At 50.6% G+C, this 23,310-nt stretch overlaps 1 protein-coding gene across 5 annotated transcripts; it reads left to right on the top strand.

Annotated features, from left to right (window-relative positions):
* Nucleotides 1–5,430: 5,430 nt before the first annotated feature.
* Nucleotides 5,431–21,767, top strand: PLEKHB1 (pleckstrin homology domain containing, family B (evectins) member 1). Of its 5 annotated transcripts, none has more exons than XM_011996205.1 (8): nucleotides 5,431–5,878; nucleotides 8,221–8,296; nucleotides 9,192–9,344; nucleotides 10,445–10,547; nucleotides 11,625–11,664; nucleotides 14,448–14,552; nucleotides 19,738–19,837; nucleotides 20,448–21,767. In XM_011996205.1, the coding sequence occupies exons 1-8, from the start codon at nucleotides 5,861–5,863 to the stop codon at nucleotides 20,582–20,584; spliced, it is 732 nt and encodes a 243-aa protein (XP_011851595.1). In that variant the 5' UTR covers nucleotides 5,431–5,860; the 3' UTR covers nucleotides 20,585–21,767. The 5 variants fall into 5 exon arrangements, with proteins under 5 accessions (XP_011851595.1, XP_011851597.1, XP_011851596.1 ...); XM_011996206.1 differs by lacking the exon at nucleotides 5,431–5,878 and adding an exon at nucleotides 6,508–6,979; XM_011996207.1 differs by lacking the exon at nucleotides 14,448–14,552.
* The last annotated feature ends 1,543 nt before the right edge of the window (nucleotides 21,768–23,310 follow it).

Raw genomic sequence — 23,310 nt, 5'->3', positions numbered from 1 at the left:
TCTCTTGCCTCAGCCTCCTGAGTAGCTGGGATTATAGGCATGCACCACCACAGCCAGCTAATTTTTGTATTTTTAGTAGAGACAAGGTTTCACCATGTTGGCCAGGCTGGTCTCGAACTCCTGACCTCAAGTGACCCACCCGCCTTGGCCTGCCAAAGTGCTAGGATTACAGGCATGAGCCACCACAACTGGCCCACTGCAACAAAATTCTGTGGAGAAGTATCTGACAATGTAAGACTAAGATTTACTCTCCTGGGGAATCAATGGGAGAGAGTTAATGTGTGTTGTGATACTAATGTGTTAACAGTAATCTTGGTTTGGGGCAGAATTTTTCCGTTTGTTTGTTTGTTTTGAGACAAGATCGCTTTTGCTCAGGTTGGAGTACAGTGGCGCTCTCATAGCTCACTGCTCCCTTGAACTTCTGGACTCAAGCAATCCTCCTGCCTTAGCCTTCCCAGTAGCTAGGACTATAGGTGCATGCCACCATGCCTGGCCTACAGATAAAAGATGTGACAGCTTCCCTTGGAGAAGAGAACATGGGTAATAACTTAGAATCTGCAGGTGAAGACAGTATTTATGACCAGACAAGAGGAGCCGGGAGGAAATTGATGTTGAAAAGTCAAGTGTACATTTAAACCTCCCAGATGGGAGAAAAATCAAGTCTACATCAACATTGCTAAAGAAGAAAACAGAAAAGCCAAGACAGATCAGGTAAAAAATCTTCAGGCTGAGAAAAAGTCGATTGAAAGTGCAGATCAAAATCTTCTGCAGAGAGGAAATGAAGTGACTGAACTTTGTCATGACAAAGCAGTCATGACAAAGTGATAAATGATAAATGATCTGTCTGGGAAGGTCATTATTGGAGCAAGAGGAGGAAATTTCTGAAGCAAATGCCAAGATAAGCATGTTATAAAGAGCTGACAACCTTCAGAAAGCAAGTCAAAGACTTGTAGCAAAGCGCAACAGAATCATTTGTTCTTCTCAAAACCAAGTTATTTCCCTTGAACTAAAAGCTCATGATTGTTAGTTGAGAGTACAGGAGGCTGAAAGAAAGCTCCTCATCTCAAAACTAGAGATAGCAAAGATGAGATAAATAATAAAGAGGCTGGGCACAGTGGCTCACACCCGTAATCCCAGCACTTTGGGAGGCCGAGGTGGGTGGATCACCTAAGGTCAGGAGTTCAAGACCAGCCAAGCCAAAATGGCAAAACCCTGTCTCTACTGAAAATACAAAAATTAGCTGGGCATGGTGGTGCACACCTGCAGTCTCAGCTACTCAGGAGGCTGAGGCATGAGACTCGCTTGAACCCAGGAGGCAGAGGTTGCAGTGAGCCAAGATCATGCCATTGCATTCCAGCCTGGGCAACAGAGCAAGACTCTGTCTCAAAAAAACCAAAACCAAAGAATAAAGAAAACAGTGATTAAACCTGAGCTTCTAGAAGTCCTTATTCATCTGATGATCCAGATGGATTATTGTTCAGGGAATATTTTCACTGCTCCCCATCTCTAGACATGGGGTACCATTTCCTCTAGACGGGAGGCTCTCAACACCCTCCCCTCAGATCTCCTTGTCTGCCAGGCCTTCCTCCTTCATTCCCAAACCTGATGTTTCCAATTGATTCAAATGCGGAGTTAATGGAAGGAAGACATCCTCTTCTTCCCTGCATTAGTCAGGGCTCTCCGGAGCAACAGAAATAGTAGGAGATATATACATATATGAAGAGATTTATTTTAAGGGATTGGCTTATATGATTGAGGGGTTGGCAAGTCTAAAATCTGCAGAGCAAGCTGGAAACTCTCAGGCTGGGGCTGAGGCTATAGTTCAATCCACAGGCAGAATTTCTTCTTTCTCAGAGAAACCTGTTTTGCTTGTTAGACCCTTCAACTGATTGGTGAGGCCCACCAATTATCAAAGAGAATTTCCTTTACTTAACTTCAACTGATTGTGTAGGTCAACCAAATCTACACAATATTTTTTTACAGTAACACCTAGATTAGTGTGTTAGATTGAGTAACTGGGGACGGTAGCCTAGCTAGGTTAACACATAAAACTAACCATTACACTTCCTGGCTGGAGTGCAGTGGTGCACTCCATTTTCCAAGCTCAAGCGATCCTACCACCTCAGCCTCCTTCATAGTTGGGACCACAGGTGCATGCCACCACACCTTAGCCTTAAAAATAAGTTAGAAAATTACTGTATTAGTTTTAAAAACTTTTTACATCTCAACAACAAAAGCCAAATAACCCCATTAAAAAATGGACAAAAGATTAGAATAAACATTTCCCCAAAGAAGGTATACAAATGTCTAATAAGCACATGAAAAGATGACCAACATCATTGGTCATTAGGGCAATGCAAATAAAAACCACAATGAGAGAATACTTAAGACAGACAATAACAAGTGTTGGCTAGGACATGGAAATATCGGAACTCTTAGAGGTTGTTGATGGGAGTGTAAAATGGTGCAATCACTTTGGAAAATAATTTGACAGTTCCTCAAAATGTTAAACGTAGAGTTACCATATGATCCAGAAATTTCACACCCAAGAAAAAATAAAGCATATATATGTCCACAGAAAAATGTGTACACAAATGTTCACAGCAGTATTATAATAGCTAAAGAGTAGAAATCACCCAAATGTCTATCAACAAATGAACAGATAAATAAAACACGATATATCCATAAAATAGAATATTATTCATCAATAAGAAGGAATGGGCCGGGCGCAGTGGCTCACGCCTGTAATCCTAGCACTTTGGGAAGCTAAGGAAGGAGGGCTGCTGGAGCTTAGGAGTTGGAGACAAGCCTGGGCAACACAGCAAGACTCTGTCTCTATCAAAAATACAAAAATTAGCCAGGCATGGTAGCATGTGCCTGTAGTCTGAGCTACTTGGGAGGCTGAGGTGGGAGGATTGCTTGAGCCTGAGCCTGGGAAGTTGAGGCTACAGTAAGCTGAGATCTCACCACTGCACTCCAGCCTGGGTGACAGAGTAAGACTTTGTCTCAAAAAAAAAAACACAAAAAAAACAAGGAATGAAATATTGATAACATCCTACAACCTGGATGAACTTTGAAAACATTATGCTAAGTGAAAGAAGCCAGTCACAAAAGGTCGCACGCTGGATGAGTCCATTTATTTTTTAAAAGTATTTATTTAGAAACGGGGGCTCACTCTGTCACCCAGTCTGGAGTACAGCAGTACAGTAACAGCTCACTATAACCTCAAACTCCTGGCCTCAAGAGATCCTCCTGCCTTCACCTCCCAAAGCACTAGGATTATAGGTTTGAGCCAACTGTGCCTGGCCCGTGATTCCATTTATATGAAATGGCCAGAATAGGCAAATCCGTACAGAAAGGAAGCAGATTAGTTTTGCCAGGGGCTGGGGAGAAGGCAGATTGGGAGTGACTGCTAAAGACTATAGGGTTTCTTTTCTTTTCTTTTCTTTTCTTTTCTTTTCTTTTCTTTTCTTTTCTTTTCTTTTGAGACGGAGACTCGCTCTGTCACCAGGCTTAGTATGTCGCCACAATGGTATGATCTTGGCTCACTGTAACCTCCGCTTCTTGGGTTCAATCGATTCTCCTGCCTCAGCCTCCCGAATAGCTAGGATTACAGGCATGTGCCATCATGCATGGCTAATTTTTGCATTTTTAGTAGAGACAGGGTTTCACCATGTTGGCCAGGTTGGTCTCAAACTCCTGACCTCAGGTGATCCACCCCCCGCTTGGCCTCCCAAAGTGCTGGAATTACAGGCGTGAGCTACCATGTCTGGCCTGGGGTTTCTTTTTGGGGTGATAAAAATGCTCTGAAGGCTGGGTGCGGTGACTCACGCCTGTAATCCCAGCACTTTGGGAGGCCAAGACAGGTGAATTACGAGATCAAGAGATTGAGACCATCCTGGTCAACATGGTGAAAACCCGTCTCTAAAAATATAAAAACTAGCTGGGTGTGGTGGCGCACGCTTGTAGTCCCAGCTACTCAGGAGGCTGAGGCAAGAGAATCACTTGAACCTGGGAGGTGGAGTTTGCAGTGAGCTGAGAACTTGCCACTGCACTCCAGCCTGGTGACAGGGCAAGACTCTGTCTAAAAAAAAACAAAAAACAAAAAACACTGAATTTGATACTTTAAAAGGGTGAATTTTATGGTAGGTGAATTATATCTCACTAAAATTATCATTTTAAAATATTTTCATAAGCACTTTTACTTTTGCTCAAATTGCATCTTGATAAAAACGTCAAGTTTTTAAAAATAAAGATAATATACCTTATTCTCATTATATTATACTCTCTAGAAAATGTAAGTAGTAAATTTGAATTTGATGAGCCAGTCCATTATTTCCTAAACAATGTATAATCTGTGGGCTGCTCTTTCACCAGGGACACTAGAAATGGCAAAATCTTTTCCTTTCTGCCAATGGTTCTGTGCACCACAGCCATAAAGAAATGTAAAAGTTACTTGTTGGCTTATTAGTCTCAATAAGTTTTAGCTGATTAAACAAACAGATAAAGTCTCACAGCCAGGACTGCTGCGGCTGGAATTGCTGACATACTGTCATACCTCTCACTGGTCAATTCACACTCTCCTCCCATCTACACAGCTCTGGAGATTAAAAACAATCCAACCATGACTATCATGGCTTCAGAGGTCTATGAACTCCCAGGAATGATATGCAGACTTTTTCCTGAGGAGAGCCTACACTTTTTTATTGGTTTCTCAAAGAGGGTCACTGACCAGCATTTAGAGACATGGGCCAAGTCCGGCTACATTTAGATTCCGTAGTGGTGTCTGGTTTTAGTTTGCCACGTCCTTTCTCCTTTTTCTTGTCATAGTGCCCGCTCTTTGGGAGGTGGGGGGAAGAGTCTTCCCCTGAAGTCTCCACTGCTGCTGGAGAATCTTCCTTTTTCATCTGGTTGCTAAATTCGGAGAATGAAATCTAGGAGATGATTGCACCATCCCCGCCCCCTGACATGAAGGATGCCCCACTGCCCATTGGGGAGGGGAGCAGGGAGAGCTGGAGAGAGGCTGGGTCGGGGCAGGACCCAGGTGCAGATCCTCTGAGGCCAGCTGCAGCCCTGCCTGCCTGCCTTCCCCTTTCCCCTCCCTTCTTTCCTCCTTCTCTGTTTCCTTCCTTCCATATCTCTTTCCTTCCCTCTTTCCCCCTCCCACTCCTTCCTTTCTTCCTTCTCCTGTGGAGGTGGAAAATTTAGCTAGGACAAGCTGGGGCTGGGACGTTCCAGGAGCCAGAGAGTGAGTGAAAGGCACAGAGATGAAAACGCGGTTTGGGAGAGCTGGTTCTTGGATCGGCTAAGAGGGGATGAGCTCAGTGGTTAATAGGATTGGCCATGGCGAATCCCTCAGCAGGGCACGCACGGCACAAAGGGCCGAAGCGCGCGGGTAGCTCGAGGTCAGGATTACAGAGACTCAGGAGCAAGAGAGGAAGGCTTAAAGAGCCAGACTGCGCAGCCAGGACTGGGGTGATGGGCGCTGTCCTGCCAGGCCGGAAAATAAAGATGTAGGCCCGCCCCCAACCTAGGGAGTACTACCGGCCCCGTTCCTGTCCTCGCCCGCAACCTCGACCCCATCCCACCCCAGGAACCTCGGCGAAGCTGAGCCAAGACCACTTCTGAACCAGGGATGACCAGTGAACCTAGGGTCAGAGCCATCAGTTGGAAAGGCTGAGAGGAGCCTTGAAAAAGAGGGCGACCTTCCTTGGGATCTGTCTCTGCACTCCCTCCTTGCCTCCCCCCTCCAGCCTCCCACTTGGTAGCACCTTCCTGATCCCCTTATCTCTAAGGCGCTCAGGGAAATGCCCCGCTACGGGAGCCTTCTGGGAAATGCTGCCCTTGCCGCCCAGGAACCATGAGCCCTGCAGCCCCGGTAAGGAAGAGTTCTCTGGGACAGGAGGAAGGAACCAGGTCAGGGTGGGCACGCTTGCCACACAGGGAACGGGACAGAAGTCTTTTAGGCCCTGACAGCCTCCGGTCTCTGAATGACATCCTGTGGCTCCTGGTAGGTGAGGGTTTGCGGGGCTGAGCTATTGAAGGAAATGATCACAGTCCGAGGTGAGATACAGAAAGTCTTCCTTCTCCAGGTGGGCCCCCTCCAATCCATTCTTTACTGTGCCCTAGAGGGGCCTTTACGACCCCCTAATCACACACCTCCCTCCTCATCTTGAAACTCCCACCCCCAGCTCCAGTCACTGCGTCCTAACATCCAAGCTCTCCGCCTGTCGTGCAAGGCCTCTGTGCTATTTCTTTGCAAACCCTGCAGCTCTATCGCCTGCCACTCCCCATGCGCTCCCCACCCCTGCGCTCTATGTTCTAGACACACGGAAATGCTGGGCTCTCTTCAACATCCTGACAGTATTCATAGGGGACCTTTCAGGTCGCCCTAGGAAACTGCCACTCATCCTCCAATGCCCCTTTCGGCCTCCTCTGGGAAGCCTTCCAGAACCCCTTGGGAAAAGTTAGGCTCATCTTTTCCATTGTTAAATCACACGCTGTGATCCAATTGTGTGTTTCCATGTAATCTCCCTCACTAGACTGGAAGCTGAGGATGGAAAGGGGAAGCATCAAAAAAACATGCAAAACTAGGAGCCTGGCTTCTCCTTGCAACTTTACTTTTTCTTTTTTTCTAGGAACTGAGTTCACTGATTCTTAAGAAAAAGTATTTCATGATAAATGAGTGAACAAATGTCTTAATAGAAAAGTAAAATTGCAGGCGAGGCTGCTCTAGAGGGGTAGACTACAAGTCCCAGCATGCCTCGGGTCAGCATCTCTTCACGTCACGCCCCCTCCCTGGGGGTGGGCAGGTCCGGAGGGCGGGGCCCAGGGGGCAACTGGGCTCCCAGGCGCTGCCGGAGGAGAGAAATGCCCCTGGCTCTCCCGGGCGCACAAAGCGCAGGCGCAGCGGGTTGGGTGGCAGCAGCATCGAGTAGCGGCCGGTGTGGCAGCAACATCCGCAACAGGTGTAGACAAGGTGGGTGCATCAAGGGGAGGGCTGGAAAAGGAGTCTGCACCTGGCCCTCTTGTCTGATCTGTGTCAAGATCGTGGAGACGGGAGGGTGTGGCAAGAGGACAAGGCTGGGCCTTCCAGCCCAGGTGTGCCAGCCCTTGTTACGCAGCAACAGGTGTGAGCAGGTGGGGGAGGGGCGGAGGCACCCGCTGGCAAGTGAGTCGCCCTCAGGAACAAAGGGCACCTACCTGGATTCCAGTGCAAGCTCCATCACATAAATGGATGAGTCATTTGCGGACCCTCAGTTTGTCCATCTGTAATATAGAAGTAAAGATTCCCTTCCTAACAGGGTTATAATGGGGACAAGGGGAGGGAGTAGTATGTTCGGTGACGTCCAAACTTAGCTGTACATTGGTATCATCTGAGGATCTTTGAAGAGTACCAGGGCTTGCCTCCTGCCCTCAGACCTTCTGATTTAATTGTTACGGAGTGTGGCCTGGCATTGGAAGTTCTCAAAGCTCCTGCTGGCATAACGGTTTGAAGCCAGGACTGCTGGGTGTGAGTCTGGGCTCCATTGCTTACTGATCAAGTGGCCCCGTGCAACTGACTGGACCTCTCCAGCCCCCGTTTCCCCATCTCTGAAATAGGAATAATAAGGACTGCAGGGAGGCTTAAATGAGATAATGGATGAAAGCACTGAGAGGGAGTACCCAGACAGAGTGCTTGGTCCATCACAGCTGCTGTTGAACTCCTCTGTTAAGCACTTTGTAAACAGCTCTAGTGGGGTCCAAATGGGAGGGAGCCTTTCCATTGCAGTGATTCTAATATTCTGCACTTCCACATTACAGAATCCCAAGGTTTCTAATACTTTAAGAGTCTCATGCTCCACTGACTGAGCTAGCCAGCTCCTCCCTCCAGCTTCTGCCTGCCTCGCAGACACACTTCTACAGATTTAGAAACAGACCAGGACAGAGGGCCGGGGAGGAGGGATGTGGCCAAAGTTATGAAGCTGAGGCTGGAATCCAGGCTCCTGGTCCCCACCCCCAACCCCACACCAACGGCTGCCCTGCTGACCCCACAGTGACAGTGCTCCCATTCTCTTCCTAAGCAGAGAATGGGGAGGAGGCCGAGGCTGCCTGGCCCTTGTTTGTTTACTAACCCTCCCTCAAACATTTCCTGGGTGGCTCCCCGGGGACGGCAGGGCTGGGGGCTTCTCTCCAGGGAGCTGCTGCTGAGGCCTGTGTCTCCTGTGGCTCCTCTGACAGATCCCGCCTGACTCCGCCCTGGAAAGTCCTTTTGAAGAAATGGCCCTGGTGAGGGGCGGCTGGCTGTGGAGACAGAGTGAGTGATCCTGGGCCCCTGGTCCTGGGGCAGGGTAAGGGAAGTGGCTTACTGGGCTTGCCACAGGGAACCCATCTCCCAAGAAGCCAGGACCTTTTCATCCTTCCCTCGTTTGTCCACACTCTTCCCTCTGCCCGAAGGTCCTTCCCATTCCCGACTACGTGGTTTAAACTTCTACTTGTTCCTCACGACCCATCTCAGATAGGCCTCTGTCTGAGGAGACTTCTCTGGCTTTTCCTCTGGCCCCCACCCCTGCCCCTGCGATAGCGTCAAGCTGGATTACAGGCTCCTTCCTTGGTTTTCACGGCGTCTTACAGTGATCTCCTTAGAACAGAACTGTCTTTATCTGTGGGTCTCCCCACTCCCTGACCCCAGACTGGTCCCAGTCTGTGAGCTCCTCAAGGACAGGGGGCTGGGTTTGACCCTCTGTGTATCCACAGTCCCCTAACCCCAGCGGGGCTGGGTTTGACCCTCTGTGTGTCCACAGTCCCCCAGCCCTGGGCTGGACACAGAATGAGGTACAGAACAAAGTGAAAAATGAGAGAGAGAGAGAGAAGATAGAGGCTCAAGGTAGGGAGAGGTCTTTGCCCTTGAAGAGACCTGGGACGTGGCCTTAGCAGCTTCCAAGTAATGGGCCCAGTCACTCATTTCCCTGTTCAGCACATGTATGACTCGAGCTTCTACTATGCGTCAGACCCAATGGGAGGCAGGAGGTGAACAAGACAGAGAGAAGACAGAAAGAGGTCCTGCCCTCATTTCAGGGGGTAGATAGACAAGAAAAAGGTGGTTATAACACTAGGGACTGAGGCTGAGGGGACTTGGGAGTCTGTCTGGGGCTCCTATCCCCAGCAGGCTCTGGGATCGGCCTGCCTAGTGCATCTGGAATATTGTACAGGCTCCATCCTCCGCCGCTGGAAGCGGAACTGGTTTGCCCTGTGGCTGGACGGGACCCTGGGATACTACCACGATGAGACAGCTCAGGACGAGGAGGACCGTGTGCTCATCCACTTCAATGTCCGTGACATAAAGATCGGCCAAGAGTGCCATGGTGAGCAGAAGCCCCTTCCTCTGTGGCACCGTGACTGTGGGCAGAGCCCTCCCACTGTCTCTGAGAACAACTGCTGTTGGAAGCCTCTTTGCAGCTTTCAGAGGCATTTCACAGACATTGCTTCTGAGCCTCTGTGAACTCCAATTCAGTTTGGTGTGAGTTAAGAAATAGGTCCTTGGCTGTGTGTGGTGGCTCATGCCTATAATTTCAGCACTTTGGGTGGCTGAAGTGGGAGGATCACTTGAGGCCAGGAGTTCTAGACCAGCCCAGGCAACATAGTGAGACCCTGTCTCTAAAAAAAAAAAAAAACTGGTGAGATGTGGTCGCATATGGCTACTGGGAAGGCCGAGGCAGGAGAATTGCTTGAGCCCAGGAATTCAAGGCTGCAGTAAGCTATGATCCCAGTACTTTGAGAGGCCGAGGCATGTAGATTACTTGAGTCTAGAGTTGAAGACCAGCCTGGGCAACATGGCAAAACCCCGTCTCTACCAAAACAAAAACAAACAAAAATTAGCCAGGTGTGGTAGTGTGTGCCTGTAGTCCCAGCTACTTAAGAGGCTCACGTGGGAGGATTGCTTGAGCCTAGGAGGCAGAGGTTGCAGAGTGTTTATGGCACTGTACTACAGCCTGGGGGACAGAGCTAGACCCTGTCTCAAAAAAAAAACAAAGAAAAAGAAAGAAAAGGAAATCAGTCCTTTAGTGCCTTTCTCCTCTGTGCTGTGTCTCAGAGGTGAGCCAGGCACAGTTCCTGCCCTCCAGGCGCTCGGTACTGGATGAAGATGAAATGAAATTAGGAGGCCCAGAGAAGCGAAGTGGCCCAGGGTCACAGCAAATCTCCACATTCCTCCACCAAGGCCCAGGCCACAGTTCTAACCGGGTAACTGGGAGGTGTGCTGAGGGAAGCGTCAGCATGGAAAGGTTGGAAAGGTTGGAAAGGTTAGAAGCGTAGAGTAGAATCCCTCAGAGAGTATATGGGATCAGAGGAGGTTGGCAGTGGCCAGTAAACAGAGCCCAAAGAAGTCAATTCCTATTCCTATTCCTGGTTTACTGGGGGGACCTGGGGCTTGCGCCTGTGGAAACCCATATTTGTCTGCTTCCAGATGTGCAGCCCCCAGAGGGCCGGAGCCGAGATGGCCTGCTAACTGTGAACCTACGGGAAGGCGGCCGCCTGCACCTCTGTGCGGAGACCAGGGATGATGCCCTGTGAGTCACTCCCAGGAGAGGATGGGGTGGAATCTTGGGGAAAGTTACCACGTGCCCCCTTCTCATTGGGCCTTCTGGTTCTCTGACCGTAGGAAGAGGGCACTAAGGCCAGTCAGCAAGGGTATCTCATTGGAGGTGGGTAGAGTGGATTTGAAGGGCCCGTGGTGACTGGCCTGGCACACAGTGAACTCCTCATGTGGTCTACGGTGAACTCAGGATTGCCGAGGGGGAGGTATGCACACCTGCCTCGGGTGTCTGGTTCCTGGTCTTTAGCAGCCTCTGAGGTGAGCCCTCACCTGAGGGTGATGCAAAGCAGCAGAGCAGCCTAGTGGCACCCTTGCTGTCTTCTTAGAAGATGCCCTGGTGGGGGACTCTGGTCTGAGGGGTAGCCCCGGACCTGCCTACAAAGGCAGTCAGCTGCGTCCCAGGCAGGGGCACCCCAATGTCAGATGCATATCCATGCGGCCAGCCTGGGTGTGTCCTCCGCAGGCGCCATCCACTCGCTCACATTCCGCCCCTTCCTACCCTCTGGCTGAGGGTTGCATGGCCTTTGCGCTGGAGGAGAGTGAAAGAGATGGGTGTGTGGGAGTGGGGGAAGCTGAGCTCCAGGCAGACAGCACAGAGCCGCCTTGTCCAACACAGCCAGGTGCCATGGCAACCAACAAAGGCCCAATTGTCCCGTGTCTGCTGGGCCTTCCTGGAGCTCTGGGGTCAGAGCTTTGGGGAACTGTTTTGTTTGTAGATTTGGGATGTGGAGGGGGGCTGTGGCTAGAGCACCCACCCAGGAGTGTCAGATTCTGACATCCCCTGAGAGACCACCCAAGCCCAACCATCCACTGTATAGATGAGGAAACTGGAACTTCTAGAGGGGATGAGAAGAATGAATTAGCCTAACTTAGTGCTCCATCCATGTGACTGGGCAGGGGAGGGGTCACTTTTGTCTTCCTGAGGGAGACAAGAGATCTCTCCTTTCATGAGAGACTGGGGCTGGGTTGGAGAGGAGAGTCTAAAATGTGGGAGCCCAATTCACCTACCCCCAAACTCCCTCCTCATGGTCTGGTGGGATTTGCTTTGCAGAGCATGGAAGACAGCGCTGCTGGAGGCGAACTCCACCCCGGTGAGTTCCCTGTTCTCTCCCCCTTTCCCCACCACCTCCGTGTGCCATGGAATCATGAGTGATCCAGACTCGGTCTCCACCTACCAGAAGTTCTCAGTCTCATGTGGATAGGTTTGTGCAAACTCTGATGCCTGAGTCCCAAGTGGGAAAGGATAAGGGACAGCCAACTGGTGCTCAGAGGAGAGAGAGAAGCCTCCATGGAGACTTGCTGGAGGGAGTGGCACGTGAGCTGGGGAAAAGGAACGGTCTTTTATCGAGCAACTATTATGTGTCAGGTGTGGTGCAGGTATCATTCCACCTGCTCCTCACAACAGTCCTGTGAGGTTGGGGTTATTGTTCTGTCTCTGTAGATGATAAGACTGAAGCTCATTCATCCACACAACAAATATTTACTGAGCTGCTACTATGGGCCAGGCGCTGTGTCAAGTGCCAGGGATCAGAGGTGAACCAAGGAGATGTGGGCTCTGCCCACCTGGACTCAGCCTAGTGAGGAGCCAGACATGGAACAACTAATTAATTATGCCATTTCAACAGTATAACGGCTCTGACAGAGATTTGCAGTGTCTGGCCCTTTCATCCAGGTGGTAGTTCAGGCAAGGCTTAAACCGAGAACTGAAGGATAAACAGAAATTGACTGGGTGAAAGGCATGGGGAAGGGGTAAAGGGAACAGTATTCCAGGCAAAGGGATCAGCATGTGCAAATGCTCTGAGAGAGGTTAGGACGTTGGCAAGTTGAGTAGGAGGACAGCTGGGGTGGCTGGTGCTTAGGGAGTGAGTAGGTAAGGGGGGAAGGAGTGTTGGCATGACCAGGCCTTGTGGGCTGTATGAAGGATTGGTTTCTGCTAAGAGCACCAGGGAGCCACGACAAGTTTTTGAACAGAGGGATGGCATGATCAGATCAGGCTCGATTTATATTTTTAAAAAGATAATTGTTGTAACGTTGGGGCATTAAAAAAAAAAAAAACAAAAAAAAGGCAGTCTGTCAGTTACTGAAATTTTATTATAGAGAAAAGGAAAAAAAAGATAATCTGGCTGGTAGGTACGGAATGGATTGTAGAGGGTAACTGTAGACACCCAGAGGCCACTTAGGAGGCTGAGACAGTGTCCCAGCAACAGACTGGAGATCTGGACTAAGGCCTTGCTGGCCGAGACAGGCTGATAAGTACAGGATGTATTTAGGATCTGGAGTCAACAGAGCTTGTGACTGATGGAAGTGGCGGTTTGAAGAGCCGCCCAAGGCCCAGCTTGGCCTCCACCCCTATCTGCCTGACTCCAGAATCTGTGCTTGCTTTTTCTCTGTGTGGCACAATGGAGCCCCCTCTCACCTACAGAGAAAGTCCATTGGGAAGCAGCAGGGGAGACCTGGATGCATTTAGAAACCTCCTCAGGCATCCACCTGCTGAGCGCCAGGCATTATGCTAAGCCCCTGGCACCAGTGACATCATTTCATCTTCCAATAACCCTGGCAGGGCAGCTGGGTAGGGATTGGCATTATCAGTCCCATTTTACAGATAAGGAAGCCAAGGTTCAGAGACGGGAGGTGACTTGTCCAAAGCTTATAGTCTTAAGTCAGTGGAAAAGCCTATCATGGAACCTAGGTCAGTGAGATTTTGAGAGGAGGACATTATCTGCAGAAGTAACTGCATGAGCAGAGACAGAGAAGTGGTGTGTGCATGTGTGAGTGCACAAGTGCGTGTGCACATACGTGTGCATCTAAGGGCCCAGAGTCTGCCTGGCTGGAGAGCAATTCATGAGGGGAGTGAAACAGGAGAGATGACCTCTGAGGTCACCAGGGCCAGCTCATGATGGCCCTCAAAGTCCAGTTGGAGGAAATGGACTTTCCCTGAGGCCTGTAGGGGAGCAATAAAGGGCATTCAACAGGGAGGGCTGTGGTCAGATTTTTGGGGGCAGACTCAGGCTCCCAAGCGGCAGGTGAATTGGAGGAAGCTGGGAGTAAGGAGGCTACCGCAGTAGTCTGCAGGGTGGAGGGACCCAGGTCGGGCTCCCCTGGCTTGGAGCTCCGAAGCCTCTTTATGTAGGGCAAATCAGTTCCACCACAGAGAGGTGAAGGGAAGGAAGCAAAGGCGACCGTCTGCACTCTGTGACTCTATGAAGCGGCCTCGCTCTTCTCTGCCTGTCCATCTCCTGTGGCTCTGCTGTCCCTTCTCTCTGCCCTGGCCTCTATTCTACCTCCCGCTACTGCACATATACACATCCCTCTGGGCCCGGGCTAATTTGAGTCGGGTGTGTTTGTGCCTGTGTCTGCCTGTTTCTGTGTGTTCACCTCTGTGTTTATGGGTTTCTCTCTGTAGCCTGTGTGGGAATGACCTGCCCTTTGTCCTCCGACATGCTGGAGTTCATACCTCACTCCAGGTGGAGGCTCCAGGAGCCCCTAACACCAGCTTTACTGGGAACACAGGGCCTGGGGGCACAGCTAGGGATGAGGCTGGGGTAAAGCGAACCAGGTAGGCTAGAGGATAGATGGGAGTTGCCCTGTCCTCCCTGGAGACTGGGAGCCCCAGCAGCATGAAATAGGGGAAGGTGGGCTAATTCTGGAAAGAGACTACTTGTCCTTCTTTTCTGCGTAACTTTGGCAGTCGTCAGCCTTCTCTGAGCCTCCCCTGTTACCATGAGCTGAGGAGAAAGAGGACGCTCCCTGCCACAACCCAGCTGGCGGAGGGCTCTGGTAGGGTCTGGAAAGAGCTCTGAGTGTCTTTAGGCGTAGAGGGCCTCTGACACCCCCTCCCTCCCTCCCCCTTCTTGGGTTTCTGTGGCTTGAGCAGGCCCCAGCTGGAGCAACCGTCCCTCCCAGGAGCCGCCGGGTTTGCTCCAAGGTCAGGTGTGTGACCCGCTTGTGGAGCCCCTGTAAGGTTGAGAGGCGGATCTGGGTAAGTGCTGGCTCAGCCCTCCCTGCCTCCACACTGGCCACCAGGATGAGCCTCCAAAACCAGGCCCAGTCCATCCCTTCCCTGTGACAAACATTCCATGGCTCCCTATCACCCACGGGACAAAAACCAACGGCTCTGCTGTACCCTCTGCCCCCAGCCACACCAGACCTTTCCCCTCTGCCAGCCTTCGCACATGCTGTTCCCTCTGCTGGCGAGACTGCAGTTTCCTCGTTCACCGGACAGACTGACACCCGTCCTGTAAGGCTCACCTCAGAGGCTGCCTGCCACCTACTCGGTGGGGACCTCCTAGACCACCAGCCATCGTCATTCCCTCCCACAGCCTAGTGGCACTAAGGCTTAGTGCTTTCTTCATTCTGCCTGGTTTCAGAACTGGTTTATTCTGATCTGTGTCGTCTTCCATGAGGCCTAGAACTTCCTCCAAGGCAAGGACAAGGCCTGACTGCGCTGCCTCTATGGAACTTGGCACAAGGCTAGGCAAATGGCACATGCTCACTTAGTGCTCGGTGATGGGGAGTCTGTGCTGACCATTCTCACACAGTGGGGCTCAGGGAATGTTCACTGAGTGAGCAAAGGAAGGAAGGAGGGAGTGAAAAACCTCTGTTATAGCAATACTACTACATAGTCAAATAATTTAGTCTAGATCTGTCTCCCCTCAACCTGGATATTTCTTGAAGGCAGGATCTGAGCCTGAATCTTTTCTCTGTCCCCAGTGCTCAGCACAGGGCCTGGCATGGGGTGGGTGGCGGGAGGGGTCTTGAGTGAGAGTACCTGTGATCTTACAGTCAACTCTGAGCTCTTCTTACACAGTGGTGCTCAGTGTGGCTATGTATCAGGATTGCTTAGGAACTTACAAGCACTAACAACAAGTTCTACCTCTGGATGTTCTAATCTGGCATGGGGCCTAGGCCTAGGAAACCTGTAGTTTAAACCTGTCTCCTGGTCGGGCCTGGTGGCTGACGCCTGTGATCCCAGCATTTTGAGGCTAAGGTGGGCGGATCTCTTGAGGTCAGGAGTTCGAGACCAGCCTAGCCAACATGGTGAAATTCTGTCTCTACTAAAAGTACAAAAATTAGCAAGATGTGGTGGTGGGTGCCTGTAATCCCAGATACTCGGGAGGCTGAGGCAGGAGAATGGCTTGAACTCAAGAGGTGGAGGTGGTTGCAGTGAGCCAAGATTGCCCCACTGCACCACTGCACTCCAGCCTGGGCAACAAAGCAAGACTCCATCTCAAAAAAAAAAAAAAAAAGTCTCCTGATGACTCTGATATGCAGAATCACTAAGCCTAGAAGGGCTTGGGCCACCAAGTTGTATAGATGTGGCACTGTTAGATCCTCAGAGGCTTAGAGAGGTTACCTAACTTGATCAAGATCACTCAACTCATCAGTGGCAGGTCTGGGACTCCCAGCCCATCGTTCTGAGGTATTCTCCATGCCCAAACTAGAATACAAGTTTATTTAAAGTGGGGAAGCCAAAAACTAGGATTTAACAGACTGTAAACCTAATAACACAACAGCTCGGCTAAGGGGAGTCATTTGCATGCGACCCCCTGATTGGTCAACACTGGTTGTACCCACAAAGTAGCTGGGCCTCTGGAGAGGGAGAGGCAGGTTCAAACCCTCAGGTTCTGCCCATGGGTCTCTGGGCTGTCCCTGCTTGTTGCCAGGTGACTTACAGGAGTTTACTTCTGGGCCTCCCAGACCTGGAGAGTAAAAACAGGTGCCCTAGAGGGACATGGGGTGCTCCACCCTCTCCAGGGCCTCCCAAGGCCACTGGCTTACTGCGTAGCAGCAGGGCAAGGTGGAGGCTCTGGATCTCAACTTCCCCACCAATAAAATTGGACCTGAGTGCTTAAATCCCTCTAGCCCCTTTTGGGCCTGGAGCCCGGATTCTGGCACTGCCTACCAGAAATCTGTATTGGATCACTGATGGGGAGGGAGCACCAGAGAGTTCACTGACCTACAGCATTGCTCGTCTGAGCCTCTTGCATTGTCTTGGGACTATTTGTTTTCCCTGACTTAAAACTGAACTCAGAGTTGGGCAACCTTAGTTCCAATCTGGCCCTGTATTTGATTCACTGGAATGAGTTCAATAAACATTAGGTACCTGCCACATTCTAGTCAGATCTGATTAGACCCAGTCTCTGCCCTCACAGGCGTCTCCAGATCTGATGGGAGAGACACAGGGACACAACGGGAAGACAGCATGATCGGTGCTGTAATGCAGGGACATCCAAGGGCTGTGGGTATCCAGATGGGGCCCCAATAGAACCTGAGGTTCAGGGAGAGTGATGATTGAGTTGAATCTGGAAGACAGCTTGGGTAGTTGAATGAGGTGAGAAGCTCATCCCTATCAAAGGAAAATGGCATGGAGACTTGAAATCACAAGGTGTGCTTGGAGACCTTCCCCTTACCACCAAACTTCTTGAAAGAAATGTCATGACATGGGGATTGCATCCTTCACCTCTCAGCCTTTCTTCAACCCTCCATAACTTGGCTTTTCCTACTCAGCAACTCCTCTGAAAAGTTTTTTCAAGGTCACTCACAACTTCCAAGTTGCTAAAACCAGTGGCCTATTCTCTTGGAATTGACCAAAAGAATGGACAGAAGAACATATTTAGAAGATAAAATCACGAGAACTGTTGGCTGTTGTGTGGAAAGTGAATGTGTGAAGACAAGACAAGGGCAACAACCTGCTTTCTTTCCTTCTTTCTCCTTTTTTTTTTTTTCTTTTTTGAGACGGAGTCTCGCTCTGCTGCCCAGGCTGGAGTGCAGTGGCCGGATCTCGGCTCACTGCAAGCTCCGCCTCCCGGGGGTTCACGCCATTCTCCTGCCTCAGCCTCCCGAGTAGCTGGGACTACAGGCGCCCGCCACCTCGCCCGGCTAGTTTTTTGTATTTTTTAGAAGAGACACGGGGTCACAGTGTTAGCCAGGATGGTCTCGATCTCCTGACCTCGTGATCCGCCTGCCTCGGCCTCCCAAAGTGCTGGGATTACAGGCTTGAGCCACCGCGCCCGGCCAGTTTTTTTTTTTTTTTGAGACAGGATCTCCCTCTGTTGCCGAGGCTGGAGTGCAGTCGTGCAAACACTGCTCACTGCAGCCTCTATCTCCTGGGCTCAAAGGAGCCTTCTGCCTCAGTTTCCCGAATAGCTGGGTCCACGGGCATGCATCACCACACTCAGCTAATTTTTTAATTTTTTGTAGAGCCATGTGTTTGCGATGCTGCCCAGACTGGTCTTGAACTCCTGCATTCAAGCAATCCTCCCGCCTCGGCCTCCCAAAGTGCTGGGATTACAGGCGTAAGCCACTGTGCCTAGCCTTTCTTGATTTGAGTGCATGGTGATGGCATGTATTGAGAGAAGCATTTATGGGGCTGGGTACTTTGGGAGGCTGAGGCAGGCAGATCACCTGAGGTCAGGAGTTCAAGACCAGCCTGGCCAACATGGTGAAACCCTGTCTCTACTAAAAATACAAAAAAATTAGCCAGTCGTGGTGGCAGGAACTTGTAATCTCAGTTACCTGGGAGGCTGAGGCAGGAGAATTGCTTGAATCCAGGAGGTAGAGGTTGCAGTGAGCTGATACAGTGTCATTGCACTCCAGCCTAGACAACAAAAATGAAACTCTGTCTCAGAAAAAAAAAAAAAAAGAAAAATGGATTTATGGGAAGAGCAACAGTTTTAGCAGATGGAGAAATGCTGCAATCACCTTGAGATGAGTGGTGTCTGAGACACCTGACTTCTAAGGGGAGCTGGACTGTTCAGGTGTGAATCCCAGTTAGAGAGAGACACAGGGTGGAGGGAGGCTAAGTGGAAAGATCCAGAAGAGAAGGGGATCCTGACCCCTCTCCAGGTCTGCTCCCCCATGGGTAAAATGAGGGGTTTGGAGCTTCCATTTAATTCAGCACATAGTTCTTGGTTCCTGATATGCACTAGGCCCTGCCGGTGACACAAACAAATCAGAGTCCTTGCCTATAAGCAGCTCACATTTGGGCTGCAAGAAAGGCCAGGAGAAAGGATAGCAACAAGAGGCACAAGCAAGTTCCAGAGATTTCAGGGGAAAAAAAAATCATTCTTCCTGAGACCAGGAGAGTTTCCTGGAGTGGAGTGGGTGACCGTTAAGCTAGGCTTTGAAGGGTTGGCAGAAATCTAATGGGAGAGAGGGGAGGGCAGGGAGTGCATTCCAGAGAGAACACTGACCATTCTCTGAGCCTCAGTCCCCTACCCTACGGTCATGTGGAGCTAATAACTGCTTTAAGGATTAGAGGCGGTAACACATTTGATTACTTCCTTCAGGACCTGGTACATAGTAGGTGCTCAATAATCGTTACAGTCTAGTGCAGCCTAACAATTTTGGGTCAGTGATGGACCACATATACGATGGTGGTTCCATAAGATTGTAATGGAGCTGAAAATTTCCTATCACCTAGTGATGATGTAGCCATCATAATGTCATAGGGCAATGCATTACATTTTCTACGTTTATATATGATTAGTTAGATAACAAATACCAATGTGTTACACTTGCCTACAGTATTCAGGGCAGTAGCCTGCTGAACAGGTTTGTAGGCTAGGAGCAATAGGATATACCACATACTCTAGGTGTGTGCCATCTAGGTTTGTGTAAGTACACTCTATGATATTCACATACTAAAATTGCCTAAGGACACATTTCTTAGACTATATCCCTGTTGTTTAAAAGATGCTTAACTGTATTTTAGTTACTTCCCATCCCTATCCTTCCTTTCCCTTCTTTCTCTCCAACCCCTGTTTATTTCCTGGGTTGGGGCTTAGCCATGTTCCCCTCCTTGTGACTAGTAGAACTGGGTCTTTCCAAGTGGCATCATTGTAGAGCTGCTAGCGAATATTAGACTATCTATGAGGAGAAGTTGGGAGCCATAGAGAATTTTTTGAGCTAGATGGGAGGCCAGAGTAGGAGAATGGGCGTCACTGGGAGCTGGATGTAGGGCGGAAGTTTTAGAGGACAAGGACCGTGGACCTTGTGGGGAAGGCAGGGCCTTTCTCCAATAGCTTCCTAGTGGCTGGAGGCCCATTTCTAAACTTGGGGAGGCGGCTCCATGCATCCCAGAGAGGCCTGAGCCCGGCGTGTGGGTAGGGGACCAAACCCAGGCCAGGGAGTTCCTGGGCACCTGACGTGGCTGGATTCCCCAGGTGCGTGTCTACAGCCCGTACCAAGACTACTACGAGGTGGTGCCCCCCAACGCACACGAAGCCACGTATGTCCGCAGCTACTACGGACCGCCCTACGCAGGTAAGTCTCCAGCGTGCCCCGGGGCTTGCCTTGATCCCGCGCCGATTCAGCGCTGGGCCCAGTCCACGGTCCGTCAGTTTTGGACCAGGCTTCATCCTTTTAGCGTGCACGGATTTTCCCAGGTAGAACCCTCTGCAAGCCCCTCTCCATCCTGAGACTGGGAGAGCCCTGGGACCAGTGTTCGTCCCGGGCTGACCTCACCCCTCCAGACTGGCTTCTCAGCCCTACGGTCGGCAGTACCCATTCCTGAGCCGGTAGCGGCCCCTGGTGGCTACTGCGGGAACGGCTGCCTCCTCCCAGCTCTGGGGCCTGGCGGTTGGGAACCGTTAGGTGCCTGATGGTTGTGTTTAGCGATCTCAGGGTTTCTTCGCTGCTCCGCCCTAGCCTGCCGTAGTGGACCCGTAGGTTCCGGGACATCCGCAGCAGATCCAAGGCCTGGGAGCCGTGAAGTGGAGCTCTTCCTGCGTCTAGATCTGTTCCTTTGACTGGGGAGCAGAAGAGTGGGCTCGGCGTCTTACACTGGGTTGGGCTGGAGTGATGCAGGAAGGGTGCGAAGATCACTCTACTCCCTCCTAAGTCGCTGACCCTCATGGGCTGTCTCACTCTGCAGGCCCCGGCGTGACGCACGTGATAGTGCGGGAGGATCCCTGCTACAGCACCGGCGCCCCTCTGGCCATGGGCATGCTTGCGGGAGCCGCCACTGGGGCGGCGCTTGGCTCGCTCATGTGGTCGCCCTGCTGGTTCTGAGCCCTGGGACCTGCAGCACTGGCCCCTGCGCTTGGACTGCTAGACTTTTCTTCCTCCTGGACCCCGCTCTCTACCATCCAAGCCCTGTCCCACTTTGGCCCTCTCCTCTCCATTAGCTCCTTCCGGGTTTGGACCATTCCCCCCACTCCCTACCCTCACTCCCCACATGGGAAGAAGCTATCATCCCAGGTACAAATGTCGCTTGAAGTCTTCACATCTACTGCCAGACACCCCCAAATCTGTTATAGGCATTTATGGATACATTTCCTCTAAACACACCAGGGCACAGCAAATACGACTTCATTTGGCTTCGAGTTCCGTAGACACGACATGAATCGGGCTCCCTGCTCTCTCGTCAGGGAGCTCGAGGCCTGGTGGGGAGAACAGGAGTAAACAAGAACTTGACAAAGCTGCAGAGTTATCAGTCCTTTGACAGGGACAGGTGGGGCAGAGAGCAAGGCAGGTAGGCTGGAAGAACAGTTATTGGCAAGTGTGCAGAGCCGTGAACGTCATGGCATGTCCAAGGAATTAAATGGGAGTTCATCTGGCCTGGGGTGGAGGCCAGGATCAGACCATGGTGGGCCTTCTAGATAAGGAGCTTCCTGGGTGAAAGGGGAGATGTGAACGTTCCCTGGAGGGAAGTTTCATGATTGCATCTATAATATATTGCCTGTTTTGTGAATATTGACATATGTCCATACCCAAAACACCCCTGCCCACAACCAGCTTCCTGGCTGGTACCCATGATAATAATTGAGCTGAACCTTGGGGCCCCTCGTTGGGGAACAGGTGAGTTCTATTTGAGACTTCTAGCCCCAGAAAACTGCCTCCGTCCGGAAATGGCTCTCATACCAGGAGCTCGGCCCCCTTTTTGTAGCTGTGACTGTCACCCTCTCAGGCTTTGTCTCATCCTTCATTCTGAGGGAGATGGCAGTGTTCTTCTCTGGGGCCTGATCCACCTTTACACCAGCCCAGGAAGCCCCATCTGTGCCTGCCCTGAGGTGGTCCAGCAGTCTCCCCCTTTGGTCCCCTTCCAGTCTCTTCCCCCTTTCTATCCCAATCACCAATAGAAATGCTAACATCCCTGCCTGGTAGCCAGACTAGCCCACTAAAGCTCCCTGTAAATGGGGGCTCCATTAGTTCTGCTGCAGAGACTAATAAAGATTTGGTTGGCTTTAGCAGTGACTGTGGCTTGCTTTGTTCCCCTAGAAGGCCCCGTTTCCCTCTCCGTGACCCAGCAGCTACTAGTGCCTTATCTGGTCTAGTGAAAAGAGTGCGGATTCTGAGATCAGGTGGAACTGATGACAGCATGTTAGCTGAGTCATTTGGGGCAAGTCACTTAACCTTTCTGGATTTTGTTTCCCCTACACTTAAGGTAGCTGGTTGCAGTTGACCATTCCTGAGGGCTCAAGAGGAGGGACTGCCTTGGAGTCTCTGTTGTCTGAGCTGATGGATGATCCAAGCCAGGTCCTGCCTGCTTTCTGAGAATCCTGTTCATGTTGGGGTCTTTTCCAGTAGGTTCCCATCCTTCTAGAGCTGAATCAATGAATTGTTCTCATAGAAAACCAGGTGGCCAGGGAAGGAAACACCACCATCCTGCATCAGGCCTCTTGGGGCTGTAAGATAGAAACTCCCTGCTCAAACTGATTTAAGCCAAAGGGAAAAGGTTGAGCCACATAACTGAGAAGTCCAAAAGCTGTGTGATCCAGGGGCTTAAACAGTGTCACTTAGACTTTGCTTCATTTCCATCTTTACACCTGCGGGGCTGGCTCATTTGGAAGTTGCAGTGATGGTCAGCAGCTCCAGGCTAATGCCCTCCTGAGTTCAAGTCCAGCCAAGAGAATTTCTCTTCTTCTAACAGTATGACTGAAAGTCCTGAGCCTGGTGGACATCAGTCTAAATTGGGTCCTGTGGCTATCCCTGCATCAACCCCAGTGGTCTGGAAACGGATGGTCTAAAATAACAGGGCTTACAGCAGGGGTGGGATGGTGTCCCAGAGGAAATTTAGAGCACTGTTCCCAGAAGTAGGATGAATAGATGAAAGCTGGTTGGCAAAAATATCAGGAATTCACCTCAGCCACAGTTCCAGAGACACCAACTTAGAGGTAAGACATATATAAAACCAGCAATGATTGAATGAGGTTACAGAGGAACGTGGTGCAGTTGGAGTTCTGAAGAGCAGGCATGCAACTCTGCCAAGGGAACTAGGGAAAGATTTGGGACAGGAAGTGCAAATTTAGTCTGAACCTTGAAAAATGAGTAGGAGTTTGCCAATCTGAAAAAGGTGGGTGAGCTTTCCACACAGAACAAATGGAAGAAATGGTATGAGCAAAGGCGTTAGAGGCTTGAGAACACCATGAAGTTCAGGAACCAGTCTCATGCTATAGCAGGTTGCATGGTGAGAGGTGGTGAATGAGGTCAAACTATAAAGAACCTCTTGGGCCAGGCTACTGAACACAGGGCATAGTCCAATATGTGGCACCAGCTTAAGGACAAGCATAGATGCAAGAAGGAGCCTCTTGAGAAGACCAAAGTCTGTTAGCATTTGTGCAGTCAGAGGTTACATACCCTGGGTGTCCTAAGGCCTGTACTGTGTTCAGGGGACCCAGCAGTGCATCAGACCCAGTGCATGCTTTGGAACCTCAGCCTTAATTTTTTCTTTTCTTTTGTTTTGCTCCCCTCCCCTCCCCTCCCCACAGCCTTAATGTTTTCTGTTTTTGTCTTTC

The sequence above is a fragment of the Mandrillus leucophaeus genome, unplaced genomic scaffold (genome assembly GCF_000951045.1).
Source record: "Mandrillus leucophaeus isolate KB7577 unplaced genomic scaffold, Mleu.le_1.0 Scaffold504, whole genome shotgun sequence".
Lineage (NCBI taxonomy): Eukaryota > Metazoa > Chordata > Mammalia > Primates > Cercopithecidae > Mandrillus > Mandrillus leucophaeus.
Note: the sequence above shows the minus strand (reverse complement) of the source record. Positions and strands in the feature narration are given on the sequence as shown.